At 37.1% G+C, this 25,201-nt stretch overlaps 2 protein-coding genes across 2 annotated transcripts; both read right to left on the reverse strand.

Moving 5' to 3' along the window:
• Positions 1-124: 124 nt before the first annotated feature.
• On the reverse strand, positions 125-7,328 carry LOC140164903 (fibropellin-3-like). The gene is made up of 7 exons (XM_072188285.1): positions 7,127-7,328; positions 5,421-5,537; positions 3,411-3,734; positions 2,282-2,401; positions 1,808-1,921; positions 1,108-1,214; positions 125-844 (listed from the first exon to the last, which is right to left on the reverse strand). The coding sequence occupies exons 1-6, from the start codon at positions 7,197-7,199 to the stop codon at positions 1,108-1,110; spliced, it is 855 nt and encodes a 284-aa protein (XP_072044386.1). The 5' UTR covers positions 7,200-7,328; the 3' UTR covers positions 125-844.
• On the reverse strand, positions 7,313-24,913 carry LOC140164902 (chymotrypsin-like protease CTRL-1). Its single transcript, XM_072188284.1, has 9 exons — positions 24,759-24,913; positions 24,015-24,094; positions 22,113-22,311; positions 18,743-19,008; positions 15,434-15,582; positions 13,920-14,082; positions 10,961-11,074; positions 9,097-9,201; positions 7,313-7,452 (listed from the first exon to the last, which is right to left on the reverse strand). The coding sequence occupies exons 2-9, from the start codon at positions 24,058-24,060 to the stop codon at positions 7,313-7,315; spliced, it is 1,182 nt and encodes a 393-aa protein (XP_072044385.1). The 5' UTR covers positions 24,061-24,094; positions 24,759-24,913.
• Positions 24,914-25,201: the final 288 nt, after the last annotated feature.

Genomic DNA, 25,201 nt, shown 5'->3' on the forward strand with positions numbered 1-25,201 from the left:
ACCAGTAATTTAATATTTTACTAAATAATACTTAATTATAGTTTTTACTTATTGCATCAATATGCTATTTAAGTTTTTACTGCTGTATGAACACAACAGAGATTGCTGACTTGAACCAACAATCATTTGTTCGAGGGATTAGCACTGTCTTGATCCAATATCCGTGTCCCGAACAGTGTATAGAAATATAAGATCACCGAAATATAAAAGAGTAATGACTTAAGGGATCTGGAATGAGCGTTTTGAGCGTTTCGACAGTATTTTTATGGTACATGAGAGCCCATCAGACTTATCGCATTGCATTCTGCATACAAAGAATGTTCTTCTGATATCAAATAATTTTGATCTTTTTTTTTTAAATTCGCGATATTAATAATATACATTTTATGGCAAATGATTAAAAATTGATACTTTTGATATTTAACAGTCCTCGAAGTAAACTTTATCAATCTAATGATATGTACTTAAAGTATTATGTAGCTGGAATGAAATGCCGATGATCAATTTGGACTCGCTAAAAAACAACCAACAAAAATTAGGTCTTTTGGGGAAAAATGTATCTTCAATATGAAAGGTCAAAATTTTCAATTGATCATCGAGCACTGTTATATATCAAAAAATTAAAAAATATCAAATTTTAATAATTTGAAATGTCATACATGCTCTCATGTCCCACATAAAAATACTGTCCATCATACCAGATCTCTAATATCTAACATTAAATAAGAATTACACTACTGTTCTTGGTAAACTTTTATAACTTTTTCTCTGTATTATTCAGTATTTTGCTGTTCCACAACCAGTATATATCCCAAGTTGATTGGTGCATCAATGTTTACTCAACCTACAAATTATGTAACAAAGAAAAACAAATTTGAGGTGATGCGGTGATACCGGCCTTTGTGTTTTAAAAATAATAATATAATCGAAAAAAATCGAATTGTAGTCATGACAGTTTTACTAAAAAAGGTTACATTTTACAATAATGGCAACATAATGAGAACCGTAGTGTCTGTATTTTGAATTAATTCAATATTTATTTATTTATTTAATATTTATTTATTTATTTATTTATTTATTTATTTATTTATTTATTTATTCACGTACCTATTGACAATTTAATTCATCCGTCCAATCACCACATTGATTTTTGTCATCACAAACATAACGCTCTGGTATACATCGACCATTGTAACAGGGATATTCACAATCACCTGCATTTAAGAAGTAATGGATAATATCATCAGATGAAAGAACATGAGAGTATGGAATTACGAACAACACGACATTCTGATTGCTAGACCACAAAGTCCAGAGCAACGTAATTCTAATTGAGGACAGAAAAACAAAGTTTTTATATGCTAAGAATCAAACGGGCACCTACCTGACACATGTCAAATTACTAAAATACCGCTTAGACAATAAAGCTGACATCATGGCCAGGCCCGAAGCAACTTTGCGGGGAGGAAGAATTTCTAAATGTAGACCTTTTCCCAAAAATTCCTGCTTACATGCAGAGAGTAGTATTGACCCTTAACATGGACTTTTCGGGTTCTTTTAATCAGCTTAGCAGGAAAAAATAGTCTTTTTTTTACTAATTTTTACATTACATCGCGAGGAACTTTTGTCGAATTGCGGAACCTCCCGCACTCCTGGCCATGGGCATGTTCTTGACTGAAACAGATAGTGATTTGAATTCTACAGGGACTCAAAAACAATTGATATGTGGCAATCAGATTTTACATTCCTAAAGGATAAATACAAAGTTACTTGACTTTCTCAATGTTTCCCCTGGTGGTACACTTACAGTTTAGCTCATCGCTACCATCGCCGCAGTGGTTGCGCCCATCACACACTTTAGATGCCTTAACACATCGTGCGTTGTTACATAAGAATGAGTTACGACCACATGGTGATAATCCTGGAAGAAAACAAATTTATTACACGTGTTTTCACTAAACAGATTGACATACTGAGTCATTGAGTCACTGATGACAACCATTATGCAGATGATTTTCTTTTCTGAACATGAAAGTATCTCTCGCACAGACTATAATCTTGGCCAAAAGCCCATTTAAGGGCTATATGGGCAGAGTGTGAATGGATGTTAAATGTTCCAATATGTCAGCGCTTTAACATTTTCCAATATGTCAGCGCTCTAAACGGAAACAATAGATGAATAGATGCTGCATACCGTTATAATTATGTAGTTGTGGGTTACCATGTCTTATTGTTTTAGTCCATAAAACTTTTAACACTAATTTATATGTAAATGTCCTACCTGTTTGTCGCTGGCACGTTGGGCCCTGAAATCCACGCCTACATTTGCAGCTGAAGCCATTCTGCTTGTCAATACAAACGCCGCCATTTTGACATGGTTCACTTGCACACTCATCACCATCTGTTATAACAGTATAATAATGATCATGTCAATAGGTTGTATTGTTTTTTTCCATTTCAGGTTTACTGGTCCTGTTAAATATGGACATCTATTATTAACGCTCCATGGCCCCATACCATCATTTATAGGAACGTGAAGAAGAGAGCGACTGCAGTAACTGTCTGCAATAAGTGCTTAAATTTAGTTGTTGCACGGGGGCACGTGCCCATGTCCTTGTGTTTTAGGGGGCGCCGAATTGACTGATTTTGGCCGTACCAGGCGGCATAGGACACGCAACACGTGACGTTCGAGGCTGGCGAAAATACAAGGCTGAGAGCCCCATTCAAAATACACGGTTAGCAGTTATAATTTGAAAAACAACATTCTTACAGTGTGGTACATAACAAATTTAGAATTGTTTGTGAAGATTTCACTATATGAGTATGTGTTAATCCAATGGCGACGTCAACAATTTTGATATCCCATCCACCACCACCTGGGCCGTACATCGTTCGATTTGGCGCCCTCTCCAAACGGCAAAAGTCACAAATTAAGCGCGAGTGCATTTCCAAAAATAGTCAATAAACATTGCTAGTGACCAATTCAAATTAGTAATATTTGTCCAGGATCTGTTATTATAGGACCAATAATGACACCTCTTGGATAAATATTACTAATTTTATAAGGAGTATGTCAGCTATTTTTCCTTGCCTTCAAGAAGGGGGCGCTTTTCCTTATTCTAGTTCCGGGTGTTACAAACCCTAGCTACGCACCTGCTGATATTGGTTTGGAATTTCATCATTCTAAGATAATATGTTTTTAAACTAAACAAAATATGGGAAACAGCTACAGCAACAAAACAACAAATAGGCAGTCTTCGTGCGAGTGAGAGACAGACAGACAGACATACCGACAGACACCCAGACACCCCGATAAACAGACACACAGATAGACAGAAAGACACCCCGACAGACGGCGTAGACAAACAAAAAGAAGATACAAAGTGATGACATAAAACTACAATGTATACCTTCAGGAATATAATCATAAAGCACCAGGCTCCAACTTGCCCATGGGGTCTGCGTGTAATAGATAATCTCTAGCGAGTTATCATCAGATATGTACTCATCAAAATTATCGTACACTTGCTTATCAAAACTCAGAATTTCCCATGGTTGAGACAAATTGACGTCCATGAAGTCCACACGTACTTGATGACCTCTTGGTACAGTCACTGTCACTCTACAGCCATGACGTAAGCCGTAGACGTCGCCAATGAAGTTGTAGTAGAAGGAGGTCAGGTTATATGAGGAACCATCTTCCAGGTAGATGTCATCTGGTGTACAGGTGGCAGCTGAGGACAAACATGAACAGATTAGCACTCGGCCTAAAGATTACCAAAATTCACCCTCGGATATGTCAGAACAGATTAATCTGGGACGAAGGGATTGGCAGCGTCACCCGAATTATGCCGTGTGTGCAATGAGCTAGGTCCGCTTCGGTTTTATGCGGCCACTCAGATCAACCAACTCGTTTGATTAATTTACAGACGAATGTAATTCATCCGACAAAATCAAACTTGATCACAATCTTTATGACATGATCTAAAACTAGTTGAACAGACAGAAAGCCTTACAATAAACAAGTCACTTTCTTGTGAATTGAAACACAAGTACATTATGTCTTATTTTTCTTTATAGATTCTTTGATTTTTACCAAAAAATAACATTTGGTTTAATTTAGGTTATTTATATTCTATGTATTTTAAAGCAATAATGTGTGATTTGTATAAAGAATAGATTCCTATTTAAATGTTAGTTTTCACTGATAGCTACTAATCACATTGTCTCCTTTTAATTTTGAGCCAAACAAATGAGGTAAAACGAAGAAAATTGCTATTTCATTCCAGCGCCAACAATGTGTGTATTAGCTCGCCGATCATATCATTATCATGATTATTGACGGAGCTTCACGCAGCTGGAACGAATAGCGATATGCAAACAGTTTATATTCGGGGAAATTGCTTGATTAAAGATGCGTGGTGTGATTTTTCATGTTTTGTTTTCTATCTTAGATTAAGGCCTACAATTAAAGGACTGCACAAAAATTTAACGCAGCTGTTATAGATACGCATGTAGGGTCAGAATTAATCATTGTGTTCAGAATATTTCAACATAGAAAGAAGGATGATTTGTTTACGCGCATTTTGATATCCCATTTGTCCAATTTCGTTCATTATTAACAATACATCAGTGTTTTTAAAGAAAAATGCCCGAATTAAAACAGTTACAGCTATTTGCATTGATTTGAAGTTAGCGCGAAGATAATGGAGGGTTTTGAGTGCCACAATGCTTGCGTAATAACCATTGATCGTCGTAAACTGCAACTTTTAAATTCGGGTATTTTTCTTTAAAAGCACTACTGTGTTGTTAATATTGAACGACATTTGACAAATGGGGTATCAAAATGCGCGTAAATAAATCATCCTTATTTCTATGTAGAAATATTGTGAAACAATTATTAGTTCTTTTGTGCAGACTTTATTTCCAAATTTTGAGTTGTATTTGCTCCAGCGGTTTTCATGTGAAAAACGTATAACATTGCTTCATACATGTAGGATAGTACATACACTTCCAGTATGATCACCTCACATCACTACGTTTTTGTTCTTACTATTTAAACGAAAATATCACGGGGTTAAATTTCACTGGGATAATGAGAAAATATGAGCTTTCTTTTGATACCAAAATCTCAATTTTAATGAAGAAATATGGCGGAGGAGGTTGTCGATCGGGTCAAGGACCTTCAAAAATAAAAAATTTCAGAGTCACAATTATTTACCACATCAGTGTGAGTTGATGCACGCTAACAGCGCCCTCATCCGTAAAAGTACCACGCTACCAATCCCTAGGTATTTTAGTCTCAGGTACACAATTACAACATCCACTTTGATACCTTCATATGCTTTCGGTGGTTTCGAAAACCCATACAAAACATCCAACTAAACGAAACATTTTTGTTCCTCCATGAAAATCTTTACCTGGAGTCATGCAATTTCTTGCGAATCTGTCATCACCGCACTCACAACTGTACCCATCTTCTTCATCAGTACACGTGCCATTAAATGCACAGGGCTCCCATTCACACTCGTTGACTCCTAGAAACAAAATAATGTTGAAGTCGTATTGTAAAGTGTGTGCGCGTAGCCATAAACACCACAAGATCCCAGTTTCAACTTTACGATATAATCAAAGATTAGTCACATGCATGTTGACTGATGTCATATCCCAGCAAACACAAAACGTTTTCGACATCATTCGCAACAGGTTATAAAAGGTTGTCAGAAAACGTTTAAATGTCGGGTTATATAAAGGGTATATTAAGAGTATAAAACGGTTTCATAACCTTAAAAAACATTTTTTGATCATCTACTGCTCAGCAAACAAAAATGTTTTACAGAAAACGTTTAAATGTCGGGTTATATAAAGGGTACAAAAACGTTTTGATAACATTCCAAAAACATTCTTGAAAACTTTGTGCAAAACATTCTAAACAGAATGTTATTTTGGGGTTGATAAAATATTTTGTGAAAAATGTTTGCCCAAAATGTTTGCAATAACGTTTTAAAAACGTTTTCATGACCTTTATATACCCCGACATTTAATGTTATTAAAATGTTTTGAAACAAACATTTTAAGAACATTTCTGTGTTTGCTGGGCTCAAATATTTTAACATAATGTTATTTAAGTATTGACAAAATAATTGGCAAAAATGTTTGCAAAAATAGTTTACATTAACATTTTTTGAAAACATTTAAACATATTGTTGTAGTGTGTTTTCATACAAAACGTTTTAAAACGTTATCATGACCTTTATATAACCCGACATTTTAATGTTATTAAAACTTTTTTACCTTAACCAAAAGCCAAAATATAACTTATTTAAAACGTTTGTAAAACGTTTTTGTGTTTGCTGGGATGTCAAATATCTTGTAAACAAATCCAAGTGAATATTAGGTAAAATGATGTTAAACCTACCTATGATGACGTTTCGAGCTACATATACATCGTAGCACTTTTTCAAATTTCCATATTGCTTGGCAGACAACAGATTCGAGTTCAGCATACCCAAATTAACAAAAATAAGCTGTTTCTCTGTATTTGATACTCGCATCTTCCCAGCCAATGACATGATTGTTCTCCGCCACATGGTCTGTAATGGAGGATTTATTTATCTCTCCGGTGACTGAGGCCTTCCTCGGTGCTCTGGTGTTTGTCTTTGTTGGGGCTTTTCCCACTTAAGCCACACCAGACACTACGAAACATCCTGGTCCATCCGAAGGACAAACGCGATGCATTACAAAAAGCTGGATGCATTTAAATGTGATAAAACCTACATTGGTGAAATCTACAAATGATATCTATTGACAATCCTGATGAAATTATTTACCAGTGCTCTTACTCGCCATATATTTAAATGTATGTCTAACTTCAAAGAGCCGCATACAACGATATTAAAAAGGAAAGGAGATATGAAAGAATATAGGCCCTAATGTATAGATGAGTTGACTTCTGACTCAGGGCTTGTGTTTTTAAAACTCCCGACACATCACAATAAGGATATTGAACATTGTAGTGGTTGCACGGGGTTCATTTATGCATATCGATATACCAGTCCCTTGCCTTTGTTGATAAACATTGAGGTCAACTCATCTATAAAAGAAAGAAAACGGTTGATGGTTGTACCTGATACGTCTATTGCACTAAGCTGTAACAAATATCCACGAAAAGCGTAACTAGGATCGGAGATAAAACGCATGCTAAGTGTTTCATTGACAGATGTATAGTTGTCAGGTGGACTCGTCCCGGTTAGTATGCCATCGTCAAGGAACAGTAAGTCCCAGCTATCTTCCACCTCAAAATCTAAGAACTCTACCAGTACTTTGTAGCCTTCGGAACGGAAACCGTATAGTTACAGATTTTATTAACAGGATAGTCTTGCGGATAAAGGGGCGAGCTGAAAGCCAAAGGTGTTCCTGGTGTTAACTGGATGGATGAAGAACCACAGTCGACTGTACGGAGAAAGAAAAGAAGACAATTTACTGAACATGTTGAAAGGATGGAATAGCAGATGGGATGTACAGTACATTTTCCCTATCACTTCTTTAAAACACGATATAAGTCGTCAGGCACAATCTTCGGTATATATCTACCCTCACCGCCCAAGCTGAAGACCTTGAACAAACATCAGCTTCGCCAGTGTCCTCTCTGTTGCTACAATAACTATTGTTGCACAATTGTTGTCAGCACTTCCTTATAACATGAGCGGGTCGATTGGCTGCATGATATAGTCCTACGTCAGATTATACAGGCATGGACAAAAGTTTGGAATTTTTTTATATTTTTGCATAGCCCTGTTTTAAGTGGAGATTTCTTACCATCAATGACCCGTCAGCTACGTAAAATGGATCCCGGGTGTCTAGCAAGGTCTTAGGTACCATTCCAAATCATACATTATGTAATGTAGGTCAATGGCTTCTTATGCCTGACCAATGAACCATCCGGCATCCTTTTCGCAGTTATTTTAGCGATATAATTCATAAGGTTACATTGGCTTTTGCATAACCGTGTGAAGAAACCAGCTTTACTTTGTTGCATCTGTCTGTTGTATACGATATTTCTGATCATTGGGTGTGAGTTGAGCGCAGATTTATACGCCCGCGTCATTGACTTACGTAATATAGGCTACAAACAGAAGGATATTGGTGCCGCTTTAGGAATTTTACAGGGTGTGGATTCTAATATTTTGTAGAGACGTCGCGATACCGGAATTTCTAGACCTAGACCAAGGTCAAGTCGGTCCCAAAACACAACCGCCAGGGAAGATTGCATCTCGGCTACGAACTGAATGGCTGAGGTCCATAAACAGGTCTGTTACCATGAAACTTGTGAATAATAACTGGTTAGTGCAGGTTTTCACGCATGATAACCAATACAAAAGCCGATACTTCTGCAAAGACATCGGCACGTGTGCTTGCATTGGTCACAGAGACACAGGAATTAGACAGTAGGCCACTGGCGTGATGTTATCTTCAGTGACGAGGCCCGTTTCCTCCTCTACAGACAATATGGCCGATTCAAGGTCCTAAGCAGGTTGGTCAAGCCCTGCTTGAGGATTGTATCCTGCCTAGAGTCCAGGAGGTGCTGATGGAATCACAGTATGGGGAGTATTTCACAGTAGGTCGAAATCACACCTCTATATGCTAGAAGGACATGATGAACCAGGACCAATACCTGCATGTATACAGTAATGCTTCCGTTTGCAAGAAGAGAATTCGGGAACAGTTTCGTGATCCAAGATGACAACACCGCGGCGCACAGAGCCCGACGCGTGAGGGAATTCCTTGAAAATGAGAATGTAGAATACCTGGACTGGCCGGCTTTGAGCCCGGATATAAACCCTATAGAGAACTTATGGGCAGAAGTGACACAATGGCACAATATACAGTTTCTTCCACTATTATAGAGACCATCACCCATTTACCAATAGATGGTGCTATGTGGTGCCGAAGTGTTCAGTTAGCAGGCCGCCATACAGCAGCATACGCAATATTGGCCAAGTTCATACTGGTTTATTATTGCCCGGTACATTTATCAGTTTACTGTTGACTGGTATGAGGGTACATTGGGTGTTGATCATAACTTTGTGTACCTACCTATTTCACACCTATTTCCAGATGACCCATCATGACATAGACATAGGTAGCCATCTGAAGTATCCTGACAAGTTCCCCCATTTTGGCACGTGTCGTTAAAACAACCTGCACCAAAACATACAGGAAGTAGAAAGAGAGCATTAAAATTAAAAATAACATGCTACATTTCACATAAAGGTGCGCCACACACGAGGCTCGAGCTGCGATTTATTCCGCCAGTATGCACCATTCTTAAAATAATCAAAGAGTGTATGACCATGGTGTCGACAGGACGCATCTGCTTGACCTATAAAAAAAACCCAATTTGAACCCATCTTGACCTCAATCAGTGTTGCCGATGCCATATAAAATACACAGCATAAAGCATAAAGGCGTGGCGAATCAACAATCGACCTCCCAGACTCCGTACCAAATGTCGTCGGTTTAAAAAATGTTACGTCTAGCCAATGGAAGAATGCTTCATTGATAAATTATCCAGTACCTATATATTATGTTGCTCCGTCAACTCGTAAAGAAAACATACTTTAAAACAATATCCAAAACCGGGATCTAAGGTTAAATAGTCATATATTTTGGTGAAGCCGTGACAAACGATATACACCGAACTAGCACAATTTGGCGTCTTAACCACGATGTTGGCAATATTGTACTTTATTTTATCGCGTTTGTTCTCGAATCAATCAAGATCCCAGTTGTAAATATAACTGGTACTCTATGTTCGTTCTAGCCAAACATTCAGTGTGTGAATGGTATTTTTTTGATAAGCATATAGACAGAAAAATTAAGAGAGAGTGAATAAAGCATCACCAGGATATGACAGATAAAGCTGTAGAATAGGGAGAAAAATGCACTTGAAGTCCTATTAGTAGGCATATCACCCCAAAAATAAGCGCAGCAGAAACACGTTATTTAATGTTTCTACATGAATGAGCTTTATTAAAGTATCAAAAATCAAAAAACGGAATTGAAATCGGTCAATGCATTGTGATGTAGTGTCAATTTTAAGAAGCTCATAAATGGAATTAAAACCTGCCACAAATGGCTATAATGACAAAATTGGCACATTTCGAGATTTTGAAGGTTTATTTGGACCCTTGCTTGAAAAAGCAGCGTTAATTTAAGTATCACAGGTTAAATGCCTATCTTACCGTACTTCGTTAAAGAAAACAAAATTTAAAAATCTATCATTGAATAATTATAATAAATTAACCAAATATACTACTTTAGCTATTTCAGCCAATCTGCAGACAAATTAAAGGTGAAAAAAAAAAGTTCAGCTAATTAATATGCAAAATTGATGCCAATAGAAAACCGTACATGATATCAGGGTGCGGTTTTTTTGCACACATATGTATACAAAGTTATTTCAATTGATAACAAAAAATACACAAAAAGTAATTAATTATGCAAATTAGCTAATTACAGCTAATTATGTATTCATGATATTATTATGTAAATTAGGCATGAGTAATTTTGGGTTTTTTCAATATCATTAAAATGAAAGTCTATTCATTCACCATAAATTTGTCAAGTATTAATAGTATTAATAGTATTAGGTAAAGAATGTAACATTTTTGGGTATATTCTGTCTCGAAACTATCGCCATGATCGACGGCTCCATCAAGAAGAAAAAAGGTCAAAGGTTTCCCTTGAATATTTTGTAACACTATTGTCTTTTAACAGGCGTGAGTAGTGGCGTTCAGATTTTAAAGTTGCGCCCTATAGTTTATGTACATTATTTCTGTCCTAAATCTCAACAAGAAGTATCCAAAATCATGTTAACATTGTAGCTTTAAAATGTAATCAAGTTTTAACTTTAATTTCTTAAAGTCTTAAATAAAATAATAATGAAAAATAGTTTTACTAATGCAGTCGGTCTCATCTCCACCGTCAGGACAAGTGTTTCGACCATCACATAATTCTCTCTCAAGAACACACGTCATACCGTCATTACACATCATATCAGGTTCACTGCAATCTGCAATAGAGAATCATACTGCAGTTACTGTCCGTTTTCCTATACATAATACACAGTGCTCTTTCCCATTGACGCGTGACCTCTACAAATAGCCTACGTTAAAAGTATGGGGATATGCCTAGTTAACGTCGCTGTGTGAAAAATAACCGGCCAATATTAAAAGTACTCTTCTAAAGTTCTAGAAAATATAGTTTTGTAACATGTCCTAAATTTTTAGCTAATTTAGATGTTTGGAAATATTCGTACTTTGGTGTTTTAGTTAATGTTATAGGTAATAGTACATTGCCTAGTTAACGTCGCTGTGTGAAAAATAACCGGCCAATATTAAAAGTACTCTTCTAAAATTCTAGACAATATAGTTTTGTAACATGTCCTAAATTTTTAGCTAATTTAGATGTTTGGAAATATTCGTACTTTGGCGTTTTAGGAAGGATATGTAAACGACAGATAACACCAAAAAATATGAAGAAATTATTTCCAAACCGTGTTAAGTCTGCAAATCACCATGTTTCTCATTTTCAAGAACGCTGGTTAACAATAAGCACGTATTGTCTCATTTCGTAAACAAAGACAACACACAATTGTTCTCTAGCGCTCGCTTTATAATCGTTCACCCAACTGAAACTATAATCCCAGCGCATTGCTCCATTGTACGTGTAAAAGCAGAAACATATGATGTGTGTATTTAACCAGAGAAGATATGATTTAATCAGTTGAGCTGTTTTCAATGAGTGTTATCTTGGTTTAATAGCTTTTAATGGGGTTTAAGTCCTGCAAAGGTCGAATTGAATTCTACTGTAGACATGACTGCATCATGTACAATGCGTAAACATCTTCATTCGTATTATCTTTTTTCTCGTCGTTGTCGTCGCCGTCGTCGTCGTCATCGTTATCATCATCTTGGTCGTGATCATCATCTTAGAAACCGTTGTCAGTATAGACGAATCCAACGAGCCACGTGATGGTCAGAATCCATTCGGCCATTACTGTGTCCCCTTTGCACCACACTGGTGTTGTGAATGCCCAAGTTGGTGGATTTAAGCCGCTTAAAAATCGATGTATTATTGTATTGTGTTTATAAACTGTCATCATTCTTTTTTTTTTCTACGTTTAACACGGGTGATAGAATGCAGTTTAAAAATCCCCGCCAAGGCCTCAACATCTCACATTTTATGTGGGATGGAGCCGACGGGGACCCAGCTATGGCTGCCATTGAGGTGTTAGACATTAGGAATGTGTGAAATTGGATTCGTCTATACGCCAATAGTGGTGGTAAAACCAAAACGCTCTGTAACTACCGCAACAAAACTTTGGGCCCGACTCACTCGTCTGGTAAAAATCTGATTTCAATAACTCTAATTGCCCAGCACATCCTACAATTCCTGGTAATGTAGTGTATGTATTATGGAAGCGCTCTAGATTTGTTGCAGACATACATACATCATTTAAAATATTGCCAATGTTAGCCTTATTTTTGATAGTATGGAATTTTTCCATCCACTTCTGTTCGTAACCTTGGGTTGATTTTGATCATCTAATGTGTATGTCTGATCATATCACCCAACTATGTAAATCAGAATTCGTCCATATTTGGATTTCAATACTTGTCAAAATACTGTCAGAACCGTCATTCTTTCACGTCTTGATTACTGTAACATTTTGCTCAATGGAATACCACAGAAATATCTCTCATATATCATATATCGTAAGTCCAAGTCTGATCATGTGAGCCCACTCTTAAGAAATCTTCATATACTACCAGTTCATGAGAGAATCAAGTTCAAGACACTTACGCTTGTGTACATGTCCCTGAATATGCGCTCTCCTCAGTGCATTTGCCTCACGGTCAAGAGCTCGATACATGCTATGAGTACCAGGTCCAGTGAGAGTATTAATTTTATCATTCCTTGCACCAGGAAATGTGCTGGGATAGAGCCTTTTCAGTGACTGCTCCAAAGTTTTGGAATGGCTTACCATCTACAATAAATTTTTGCTGTGATTTTTTTCTTTTCTCTTGCGCCTTGAATCCCTAGGCAAAGGTGCATATAAATACTTTTTGTTATGTTATGTTATGTTATGTTATGTTATGTTATGTTATGTTATGTTATGTTATACAAACATTGACTGCTATGAGGGGCACAGTTAAAATTATAGGCCGAGGTGATGTCAAAACTATGACTATGCCCGAAGTGAAGCTGAGGGCATAGTCATGGTTTTGACATCACCGAGGGCCTATAATTTTAAACTGTGCCCTGAATATTAACAGTCAATATTTGTTTTATATACCGAATAATATAGATTCTTCTTATTTGATTGGTTAAAAGATTTCCTGAGCTGACAAGACCTACAAGCTAGGCCTTTAAGCTTAAATGCATAGTGCATGCAAGAGGCCAAAGGGTGCCGAATTTGGACCGATATCTACCATTTTCATTAAAAAAACCTACCGTTTCTGGGCTAACATCACACACTGCTGAGTCTTCGATTTTCAGATCGTAGTAATTTGTCTAAAAAGTGACTTTGGCAGGTATAAATCCTTGACATATGAACAGATTGTAAACAACTGCACTCACTAGCTACGAGCGGCGGTGAAAGGTCGTCGTCTGCATGGCCAAATTCATTGCGAACTGTGACCACTATAGTCTCTTTTACAACACTGTAATCAACGCTGACCGTATAGTGGGTGCGTAATGTATACGAGCGATCTGTGTATTCGGGGTTACGACTATTCAATTATTTAGCGGGCACAGTTGAATCTATGCCCCGGGCATAGTTGCTTATGACGTCATCTTGAGACATAAAAAGGGGTTATGTTATAAATCAATAAGTCTTGGTCTAATTTACATACCTTCAATGCGGTTGATGGTCTCATTAATGTAGTCTCGCAGATAGGATACACGATTATAATAAGAATGCATATCTCCGCATTCACCCGTCCTACTGACAAACTGAGCAATTAAATACCAACGGGCATCTGCACCATAACACATCATAGGACCACCAACATCGTCCTAAAGGGGTGACAAATATTAAATGTTAACGAGAAACTAATCTTAACGAGTGGCATTATGCAATGAATACTAGAGTATACATGCATATAGTTAGACATAGGCTGCTATAGCTCAGTGTGTTAGACCTGCAGCATCGCTTCATGAACTAATTCAAGAAGACCGTGGATTCGAGTCCTTCTAGCAGAAAAGTGCCTTTTGCGATTATAAAATCTAACGACTGCCCTAAATGTTCCAATCTCCAAATAATAACCATGATAACCTTCGTACAATTCCATAGCCTGCATTGTCAATTAAATGTCCATAAAAGACCAGTCTTCCACATGCCGTATTTTGAGAGATTGAAAACCATGGCCGGGTGTAGCCGCTACCTGGCTTTTTTTTTTTGAGGACGTGCACAGTCTTGATGATATTAGAATTATCAAGCCCATGCTAACTCTCTCCACGCGGGTGTCGACTTCAGACGACAAGCTTTTTTTTTACTTCACAAATTTCAGAATTGTAAATTGTCATGACCATATTTGGAATCAGTATAAAAAATGAACTCAAATGAGTACAAAGAAGTCTAGTATCAGTGGTTCTTTTTATTGATTGATATTATTTTATTGCAAATTCGTGGCCCGTGGGCCCAATTACATACAATAAATTACAATATAAAAATACACATATAAAACAATCAGAATTAAATATTTAAGCAAAAAATTGCACATGATAAGACACTCACAAAAAAATACAATTTGAATTACATTATTTAAGAGAATTGCATATATAAAAGTCACAGTAAAAACATTTATCATAATATTGCACTTTTTAACATTATAAAATGACATGAAAAGATTATCATATAAAAGTATAGCATGCAGAACAACTCTGGGTGGCAAAGAAAAAGCAAAACTTATTTATTAAGAATATCAACAAAAAGGGAAGAGGACTATTTCTGAAACGATTAGTCCTAGTCCTAAACTGAGAAAAATTATTACTGTTACGCAAAGAACGGCCATGACACTCCTTTCTGGTAGGAGGGATGAGAGAACTTGTTCGATCAGCCGTGTATTTAAGACAAAATAAGACATTTTACACGAATCTATCATTTAGATACTGACAGTATCTAAATTAGCTACATTGATTTAAATGGGGCTTCAACTTTGTCAGTACTGCTATTTTCTTCTTTTTTTGCCAAATTTGTCATTTCTAAAATACCAAATGACAATTTGAATGACTTATCCTTCACTTTTAAGCAATTTATAAACAGTTTTAATTTTTTTACACTTGCGCTGGGATCACGGAATGGGTCTTATAACATCTTTGCACTGACATTAGCAAAACTAATTAGAGAACATACCAATCACCTTACCGAGCATATGTGTGGTTCCACTTCGGGTCCTATACGTCCACATAGTGCAGTCTGGTGATAGGTACCACCAATACTTTCCAAGTCCGCCTGACATTCATCATCAGTTTGAACTCCCGATGGAGCTTCTTGCAGAAACTGTGGATTCTCCACTTCAAATAATAATATTAAATTCAATCAATATAAACTTATATCTGAAAGTACAATGCATCCAGCAGATACATAGAAATCCGTTGGTGTCAGGGGTCATGCACTAACAGCTTCATCAACTTTATATCCATAATTCAAATGATCCCCTTACGACATTTATCTAGTATTTTGAAATTGGACTGGTACACAGTGGCGTAGATATCCTAGAAGGGGGCACCGGCCATGATGGGGAAGGAGGAAACCGGTCCTGATTGGGGGCACAAGCCATTTTTCGGCAATGTTCCTATAGGATTTCCTAAATTTTCAAATCGATAGGGCTTTGGGGGATACGTGCCCTCCGTGCCCCTATGACGATTTACCATTGGTACAATGCACTATACCGGTAGGATCCGGGCCCAGTGCACATCATGGTAGGCCACTGATCTACACGATCTATAACAAACTGTACTCGTCATACTGCAGTTACTGTTCATTTTCCTATACACAATACACAGTGCTCTCATTATTGAGGTGTGACTTCTAAACAGTGTATGTTAGAGGTCTAGGGCATTTCCTAGTTAACGTCACTGTGTGAAAGACAAACGGCCAATATTTATTGTACTCTCTGAAATTCTAGGAAATATAGTTTTGTAACATGTCCTAAATTTTTAGCTAATTTAGATATTTGAAAATATTCGCACTTTGGTGTTTCAATAAGTAGGGCACGGCATGGCCTGCAAAATTCCCTGTGTAAATCGAATGCAACTTTTAGTGACTATCACTCACTTGTAGACTGCTCTCTTCGAAGGGCATTCATGTCAATCAAGAATAATGTATACATTACATGTAGACTAAAAACTGAGTATGTGGGGCATCTGCAAATGTTCGTACCTCCCTGATATGTAAATGACAGATAACAGAAAAAACGGCTCCCATATCTGTCCATAAAAAAGCTTTGGTCAGTGCAGCAAGCCAGGGGATTTCAAGTGGGTGATTATTGATTGGCAATTGCCATATTTGGGCATAAGTGTAGTCCACCATTCAATGTGGAGGATAGACTATACTTTATCGATTGATTTTGCTGGAATAGGTTCCTGTTAACCAGGTTTAAGTACTACAAAGGTCGCATCTTGTTTGCTGTGCAGTATAACTGCACTATGTATGTAAAAGGGAAAGTTGGAATCCGATTTTCAGTTGTTTAGGGCCGGTTTTATAACTAATGACGGTTTTATAACTAATGACCCGAGTTTTACAACGACTCATACTGCAGTTACTGTCCGTTTTCCTATACACAATACACAGTGCTCTCACCATTGACGCGTGACCCCTACAAATGATGTATGTTGGAAGAATGGGCACTTGACTAGTTAACATCACTGTGTGAAAAATAACCAGCCAATATTTAATTTATTCTCCAAAACTTCTGGCAAATATATTTCTCTAACATGACCTAAAATTACAGCTAGGTTAGATGTTCAGAAATGGTCGCACTTTTGTAAAATATGAGTGAGGGCAAGGCATAGCTAGCCAACTCCCCGTGTTAATTGAATGGAGATTTGACCGAAAATATTGGTATCGGACCGCTCACTTCTGAAGGATGCCACAAAAAACGGTAAAAGCTACATTTTAATTATTCTCTGGCAAACCTTCATGATGAGTTTCTTATATAGTATGCCGAAATTGGGTACTGTAGGTGATTGACAAAGGGTCGCACTTTTCTGATAAATAAGTGACAGTGAACATGAAATATCAGCACCCATTCGCCACTTGCACGGTTCCGCCATTATGCACTATATGCGGGGAGAGCCTCGAACTGGCAGCATCCATGAAAGGAAGAATTACGTAACCTTACACAGAATGTTATGACTGGTTCAATTCCTATTCATGTATGCTGCCAGTTCGAGGCTCTCCCCGCACATAGTGCATAATGGCGGAACCGTGCAAGTGGCGAATAAACCCAAGTTAGTAGCTAGTTAGTGGAGGCCGTCACGGGACTGATTATTGATTATTGAAGTGCCTTATTAATAGATACGCACGATTTAGGGCAAGAAAAACAAAGCGGGACACTTTTGGAGACATCATCATCATCATCATCATCATCATCATCATCATCATCGACATCATCATCATCATCACTTTCTACATAATGCATAAGAAATCGTTTGTTTTAGAGCGTGATGATGAAATAAAACATCACGATTTTCATCCCGAAACAAAGTAATACATAAGAAATCAATTTTTCGTGAGTGATGAAATAAAACATCAAAATTGTCATCACGAAACAAAGTAATACATGAGAAATCGTTTGTTTTAAAGCGTGATGAAATAAAAAATCACGATTTTCATCACAAAACAAAGTAATAGGCCTACAAAAGAAAAACATTTTTCGAGAGTGATTAAATAAAACATCACGATTTTCATCACGGAACAAAGTAATACATAAGACATCGTTTGTTTGATTGCAATCAACCCCGACAGTTCGTCTCACACACATAACAATGCACTGCGATCAAATAGGTTGATGACAACATTTGATTGAATGGACTGCACTGCGCCATAATTATGTGCACCGGTTCAAATCCTTTGTTTGGAGCCAATCAATAATTTCACGTACAGCCTCTATGCAAATTAGAGTTTACACACGCTGCAGCTGGGGTAATCGACCGAAGCTGGTTGCCGTTAGTGATCGAATGCATGAGCTTATTTGCTTTACTGAATCGATTTACTGGATTAATTTCCTGTTAACTGGGTTTAATGCCACAAAGGTCGAATCGCCTTTGCCATGGACCATGACTGCATCATGTTTTACAACGACTTTTATTGCATTAACAACAACAAAAAAACTAACCAATAAACGGAAACCAAGTATGCTCAAATGTGCCATGTGTTAACTTGTGTGTCAACTCGTAAGGCTACTTAATTATATTTTGACTGGGATATTCGCCTTGAGCTGCCGTACCGTCACCTATTTCTAAAGGAACATTGGGACACATATCTAAAGATTGTTTTCTACCAAATATAGATCCATCATCTCAAGGACTTCTTGCGGAAAAGCTCTCACATACCCGTATGCTATGATGCGAATGCGTCCCCCGGCGGTTATAGCCAAACAATAAAGGGTCATATGAATAAAAGGCCCGTGAAACTGTAGATATGAAACGTCAATACATGTATTAAACTTACTCAACGCGTTGATTTCGCCCCAGCCAGCAATCCAACAGTTATCATAAGCTTCCAATTCATTTTTCATACCAGACAGACATACAGGGCGGACATAATCAGTGATAGTCACAGGTGATTCTAGCTCCAATATCACTAAATCATTTTGTATGAACTCGATATAGTCTGGATGAGAGACTGCTCTTCGAAAAGACACTTCCTGGCGATTTGGTGAAGAACCGTAAATTTCTGTGTCACCGAAAACAATTGCTGTAACATCATCTCGTAGTCTATAAATAACATGAACAAGTTTAACATCAACATTTTAAAGTACTCATGGCACAGTGTCATCGCCCTGATATCTTCATGGCAGAAATCACCATGATGGTAGGTCGAATCCACTAGTTCTTCAACAGCCACGCATGGCCATTTTGTTCCGACCTGTTTAATAGTTTTGAGACTATGGGCCGAGGACCCCCCCCCGACTAAGGCTATTGACAATAGCCTGCTCACTGACCTACGTTATCTGCCTTAGACTAACTCCAACAGTCTTCTACACTATGCATGTACTGTGTTATGCTACGTTATCCTGAGGGTTAACGAATCAGCTGACGAATGAGGGAAGTAGTAATTTTTCTGTTATGTACATAAATTTGTGTCAGTTTTTGATTTCAAAACGGAAGCTTGGTTTTCAATACGCACACTTACGATTATCATGTTCTTTCAACACATATATTCTAGTGCAAGCCTTACACTTTTTATATAAACCAAAAATAACTGGAGCCATTCATCATTTTCTACTCCGGTATTCAAAGATCTACTGTCTGAATATCAAATAGCAGATACACCACTCTACGCCAGTTCAGAAGTTCAGAACTCGGCTCCCCAATTCCCTTAGTCCACCTAGAAAGGACAAGAGCGCGAGCGGTTACTTCAAATTATCTCATTGCCTACATGTGGTTTAATCGTTCAGGAATTCTACAGAGACGGTAGAATTGCATATGCCTCAGCAATATAGGATTTTTATTCTGTTTGGTCGTTACTAACAATAGGGTAGTTATCATTGATTAGGAGCAAATAGAAATGTCAACTCTATTTTGAAATTTCTTATATAGTTTCCCGCCTGTACAATATAATTATTTACCTGGCGTTGTCGCTGTGCATGGTTTTATATTTTCTATAAAGACGTTCCCATGCTTGCTGATACGTTCGGGAATATCAAGCTTCCCCTCGTACTTAATAGATACAAAAAGTACAAAATACCAAATCAATTACAAACACCAAGATGACCGGTAAGTTCGTATAAAATCCCGGTCCTGCCCGGTTCAAGCCACGGAGGAGTCAGTCTCGGATGGTCATGACAGGGAAGCAATTTAAGACAATTGACCTTTTCGGTAAATGCCATAATTTATTGTGGTTAGAATGATGTCGTCATTTGACGTCACGCCGACTTGCAATGTGCAGTAACGATGTTCGCTAAACGATGTGCGCATCAGCGTGACGTCACTTAAAGGCTTAATGTACGATTTCCTTCAAATTTTAAATTTGTCATTATATACTCAAAATGCTAAAATAACACTAGTAATAATGATCGGGAATGGTTTATGTCCATTTTGAGCTGAAATAACGAGGTAACGTGAAAGAAACACTGCTTGTTATTTTGGCCGTTTAACACGTTCTATGGGCGGACATAAAGTCATAATGTCTTGAATTATGACTTTATGTCGAACTTTGCTCTGTGTGCCTACAAACACAACAAATTTGGCTGATTCCATTTAGGTGCAAGTTGTGACATGTGTAAACATTACAAATATGCCAAAAAATCAGGTTTGAAAAAAATGAACCAAATTCATATTACAAGATCGTACACTATGACTTTAACTTTAAACATCCAATGGAATATTGTGATATTATTTTTTTAATCACGGCAAGATGTTTCATTTGTTATAGTAGTCCAGGCCTGTATTCGTCATTCACATTTACTTTCATCATCATTTAAGCCCTTTGTTAGGCCTATGGACCTTATGTTATAATTGTGTGGGCTTGTTGATTATATTTTTTCATTTTATTCATGGAATATTCATGGAATAAATATTAATTATTCATTTTTCAATTTTGTTCGATTTTATAAATCCGTCCTGTACAATGATTTTATAAAGTCGATAATATATTATCGACTTACATCACATGGGCGCAGCCATTTGCAGTAGGCGCCAGGTTGTCTGGCATGTGGCTTGAAGCTCTGCGGGTGGTCTTCCTGTAGTTTTCGATGGCAAGATAGGAATTGTGGCCATTTTTCTGCTTAGAAAATTGTATTTTGTGCTAATTTAAAACAATATTACAGAAAATTCTCTCGATAACTTTTTAAATCTCTCGACAAAGATTTTACAAAAATTGTTTTGTGCATTGTATGTGAAAATTAGAATCACCCAGTGCTCAGAATTTTTACCGTACGCGGTTATAATTATAATTATCGACTATATAAAATCATTGTACAGGACTGTTTAATGGACTAATTTCAAGCTTGGCTACATTCATAAAAAGAAAAGAAATCCATCAAAAAAACAGAAATTAGCAAGTTTAGAAAAGCTCCTACCTCTGCTTATTTTTTGAAACTTGGTCCCAGTTTGAACATCATTTACAGCAAATAAAATAAGTGTATACATATTGTTTTATTTTCAACAACATATTACTTTTTCAGTACATGTAAGATACAACGTTTTAACAACAGCATCACTGATATTACAGGCCTATCATTTTCATTAATCATACAATTAATATTATAAAACATGCAAGAACAAGCAAATGGCATCTGAATTAAAATCACTGAAATTGAGTTATATAGCCAAAAAAGTACTTTTTAGGGTTTGATGCTTCAAAATGGTATATTTTTCTCTCATTATATGACGTTTTTTGTTGTAATTATATGACACATTTTGTTGTAATAGTACCAAAATTCATACGCACGGCTTCGGTTTTTAGTAAATATTCGCCCTACCATATTGTATCTTTCAGTTTCGAGGGCGCACTGCCATTTCAAGGTGTTTACGGTTCAGTGCGTTAAACAAGAAAAGTCTCAGGTCAACCTATGTTGAGTTTTTGATCATTTGGCATCTAAATTATATATTTTCACCTGATATTAGTGGCATTTAACTGAGAAACCCGTGTAATACATAATCAGTGGTATTTATCCTATACTGGTGATTCTATGAGGCATACAAATTAATATCGCATCTGCACATAAAGATACATAACATTTCTGGAAATGTTTTAAATTGATTACGATAGGTTTCTCAATCATTACCTATTACAAATGGGACCAAGTTTGAAAAAGAGCGCAGAGGCGGGTACATTTTTAAAACTTGCTACTTTTTGGTGGCTCAAGTCGTTTTACCCGCAAACATGTGGAGTTACTGCATGTTGTTCGTCAATAAGAGCTACCATACACTCAAAACTTCCCCCGGGAAAATTTCTTATTCGAGGAACCATAACACCAATCCACGGCCAGGCTCCTTGTGCAGCATTCCGGCCATCAAATATCCTAGTTTGAGGTCCGATCGCTGGTCGTGTCCCACATATTTCTGAGTTGATCTCTATGGAAATATAACATGTGACAAAAGAATGCGAGTAAAATGAGACTGATTTAGAAGATATTGATGATTTGTTACACCATAAGGATTAACATTAACCGGCAATCACAACATTATGCCTTATATTCCAGAAAAATAATTTTCAAGCACGGATCACATGGATTTATTTAAAACAAACTCATATTGACCATAAAACGAATACAAACAGTCGGCTCTCAACACGCGATATTCACAATTCACGCAATTGTCTAAGTGCAATGACGTAATGGTTATTTGTGCTCATATGTCGCACACCGACATCGCCTGGCTAATAATTATTTGGTGCAGCAGAGACATTAAAATGAATACACGGGATCTTTGATATCAGACGAAAATCTTCGGATACTGGGTTCGAAAATTATGAATATCTCCCGTAAATGAATTTTTCTCAAGAAACCAGATGTGGTCTCATACACTTGAAAATATGTGTTGAACAGATATTATAGTCGTTAGCGTGCGCTTTGAAAATTGGCCGTGCGCTTTGAACTCGAAATTTCACCAAAACTATCAATTTTATATTGCGTTGGTCCTGTATATGGACTACAGCGCACAGCAGGCTATAGCGGCACTCACGATCACTCAAGTGGAGAGAGTATAACCATTGACCGCAATGTCGTATACAAGCTTGCTCACAGAGCGAAAAATCAATTACCCCGTCTTTTGTCAGTAGCCTTAGTCAGGTCACTTCGCCTATAATATACATCTCATAAGGTCCGAATAAAATGACCTTTCGTGGCTGTGGATTCAACCTACCATGGCGATTTCTACTATGAAGATATCGGGGCGATGTCACTGTGTGTCGTCAGCCTTCATTGTATTACTGGGACGTCATTTCCCTCGTCAATTTCGGCCCCTGGGAATTTTGAATATCGCGTGTTGAGAGACGGATGTATTTATTCGTTTTTATGGTCACTATAAGTTCGTCTTAAAGAAAACCACGTGATTCGTGCTTGATAATTATTTTTCTCACATATATATAAGGCATGATGTTGTGATTGCCGGAGACTTCCTTTAATCAGAAACACTACATATTTGTTCAGCAAAAGATGGGGTGAGCATTCCGACGTCAGATATTTCTGTTAGGATATGTGAATAACAGTTGTGTTCATCTGCTACATGATGTGTACTTTTAAAATAACCCACCCGGGAACCCACCTCTCTATCATTGTATTCCTAAATGACAATCTCCTCTCATAATCACGTTAAGGGTAGACGAGGTATTATTGGTCGAAGCAGTAAAAAAAAAACGATTTTCATTATCTAAATCAATATATTGTCGAAAAATAACAATTTGATGTTTTGCAAAGTTCATTCTGCAAATCATATTCTTTGAAAACTTGATTGATTTTTTGTTGTAAACGAGTTATGTACGTTTTACAAAAGTGTTGTTGTTTCAGCCCTCTTTACAACATAACTCAAGAGCCACAAGACCTACAAAAGTATAGCTGTGATATTTGAATTCTTCTACACACTCTCTATGAATTGATCAATGCAGTTTTGGCCAAAGCTTACTACCGTTCGCAAGATGCTACGAACTACCAAATCACAACAGTTTAAAATAGTCGCTAACCAATAAAACATTTGCATATCCAAAATATCAGTCCCATTTACCAACCGCTAAAGGTGGTGACCTCTAAAGGCGACTGATAGTTATATTAAATACTCACCTGCGGAAATTACAGCGACTAGTGATAAAATGATAAGTAGAAACATTCTTATACACCGTCACTTTGGAATTACCAGCATTCTGGATGGGTGAAAAGATACAAAATATGGTTGTGGTGTAAATGTGTGCAATCGTAATTGAAAATGTTGTTCATGCTTTATTCGGGTAATAATAATCAAAGTCTCTATGTCATTCTTCGAATACATTTAATATCGGTACCCTAAACCCAAAACTGGAAAAGACCGTTACCGTCATTAGCCCGCAAAGGGTTAAATTAACGGTTTAGGGCATTTTAAGTTATTTATAAGGGATAAGGTTAGGGTTAGAGTTGGGGCTAACATTAGGGTTAGTGTTTATGGTGTTAAGGATAGGGTTAGGTAAGTGTTAGGGTGAGTGTTAGGATTGGACTTATGGTTATGTTTAGGGTTAGGGTTCAGGTTATGTTTAGGGTTAGGGTTCAGGCTTAGGCTATGGTTAGGGCAGTTTCGGATCAGGGTTTATAACCAAGTTATTTGGTTCTCGGACTAATGGCCTTTCAGACTATCGACCCTTACTACACACATATATATCTGAAATAGTCGATGAAATAGTTTTGCTTCATTGATTTTGAAATCATGGCGGCCGCTGATATATAAAGGGCCTTGGTGGAGTCACGTATGTATATTAGAAAACCTCCTCTTCCATTGGTCATGAAAGCTCAATCATGATAAGAGAAGCAACAAAAATTAAAGCTTGCTTTACTTACCCAGCTAGCCAAGTCACAAAACGAACACAAATTTGGACCAATGCAAAAATGTATCGATTGTAAGCTATAGGTGTTACTTTAAACGGTCGGATAAGGCAAATGTGTTGTGCTTATTCCTGGTGCATATCGAGTGCGCAGCTACTACGTGCTAATATCTTTGCGTTATACAACTGGATTATATTGAAAAAATTATATTCATTGAATTGGATTATTAATTACCAGGTCTAGGTCTAGGTCAGTGATCTTTCTTTTCTTTGCTGAATGAAAGGTTTGCCACAACCAACAAGTTTCTATGCGAAGTGCGTCGAAGCATTTCACAGGTGAACAAGCTAAAATTGCAACAAAATGTAAGAAAAAAGAAGTTCAACTTATCAATCTGAATAAATACTAAATTTATCATGATTCAAAGCCCCCTTTTACACTAAAAGTATTACGGTGTCCTC

This window comes from Amphiura filiformis, chromosome 11 (assembly GCF_039555335.1).
Source record: "Amphiura filiformis chromosome 11, Afil_fr2py, whole genome shotgun sequence".
NCBI classification, from domain to species: Eukaryota; Metazoa; Echinodermata; class Ophiuroidea; order Amphilepidida; family Amphiuridae; genus Amphiura; species Amphiura filiformis.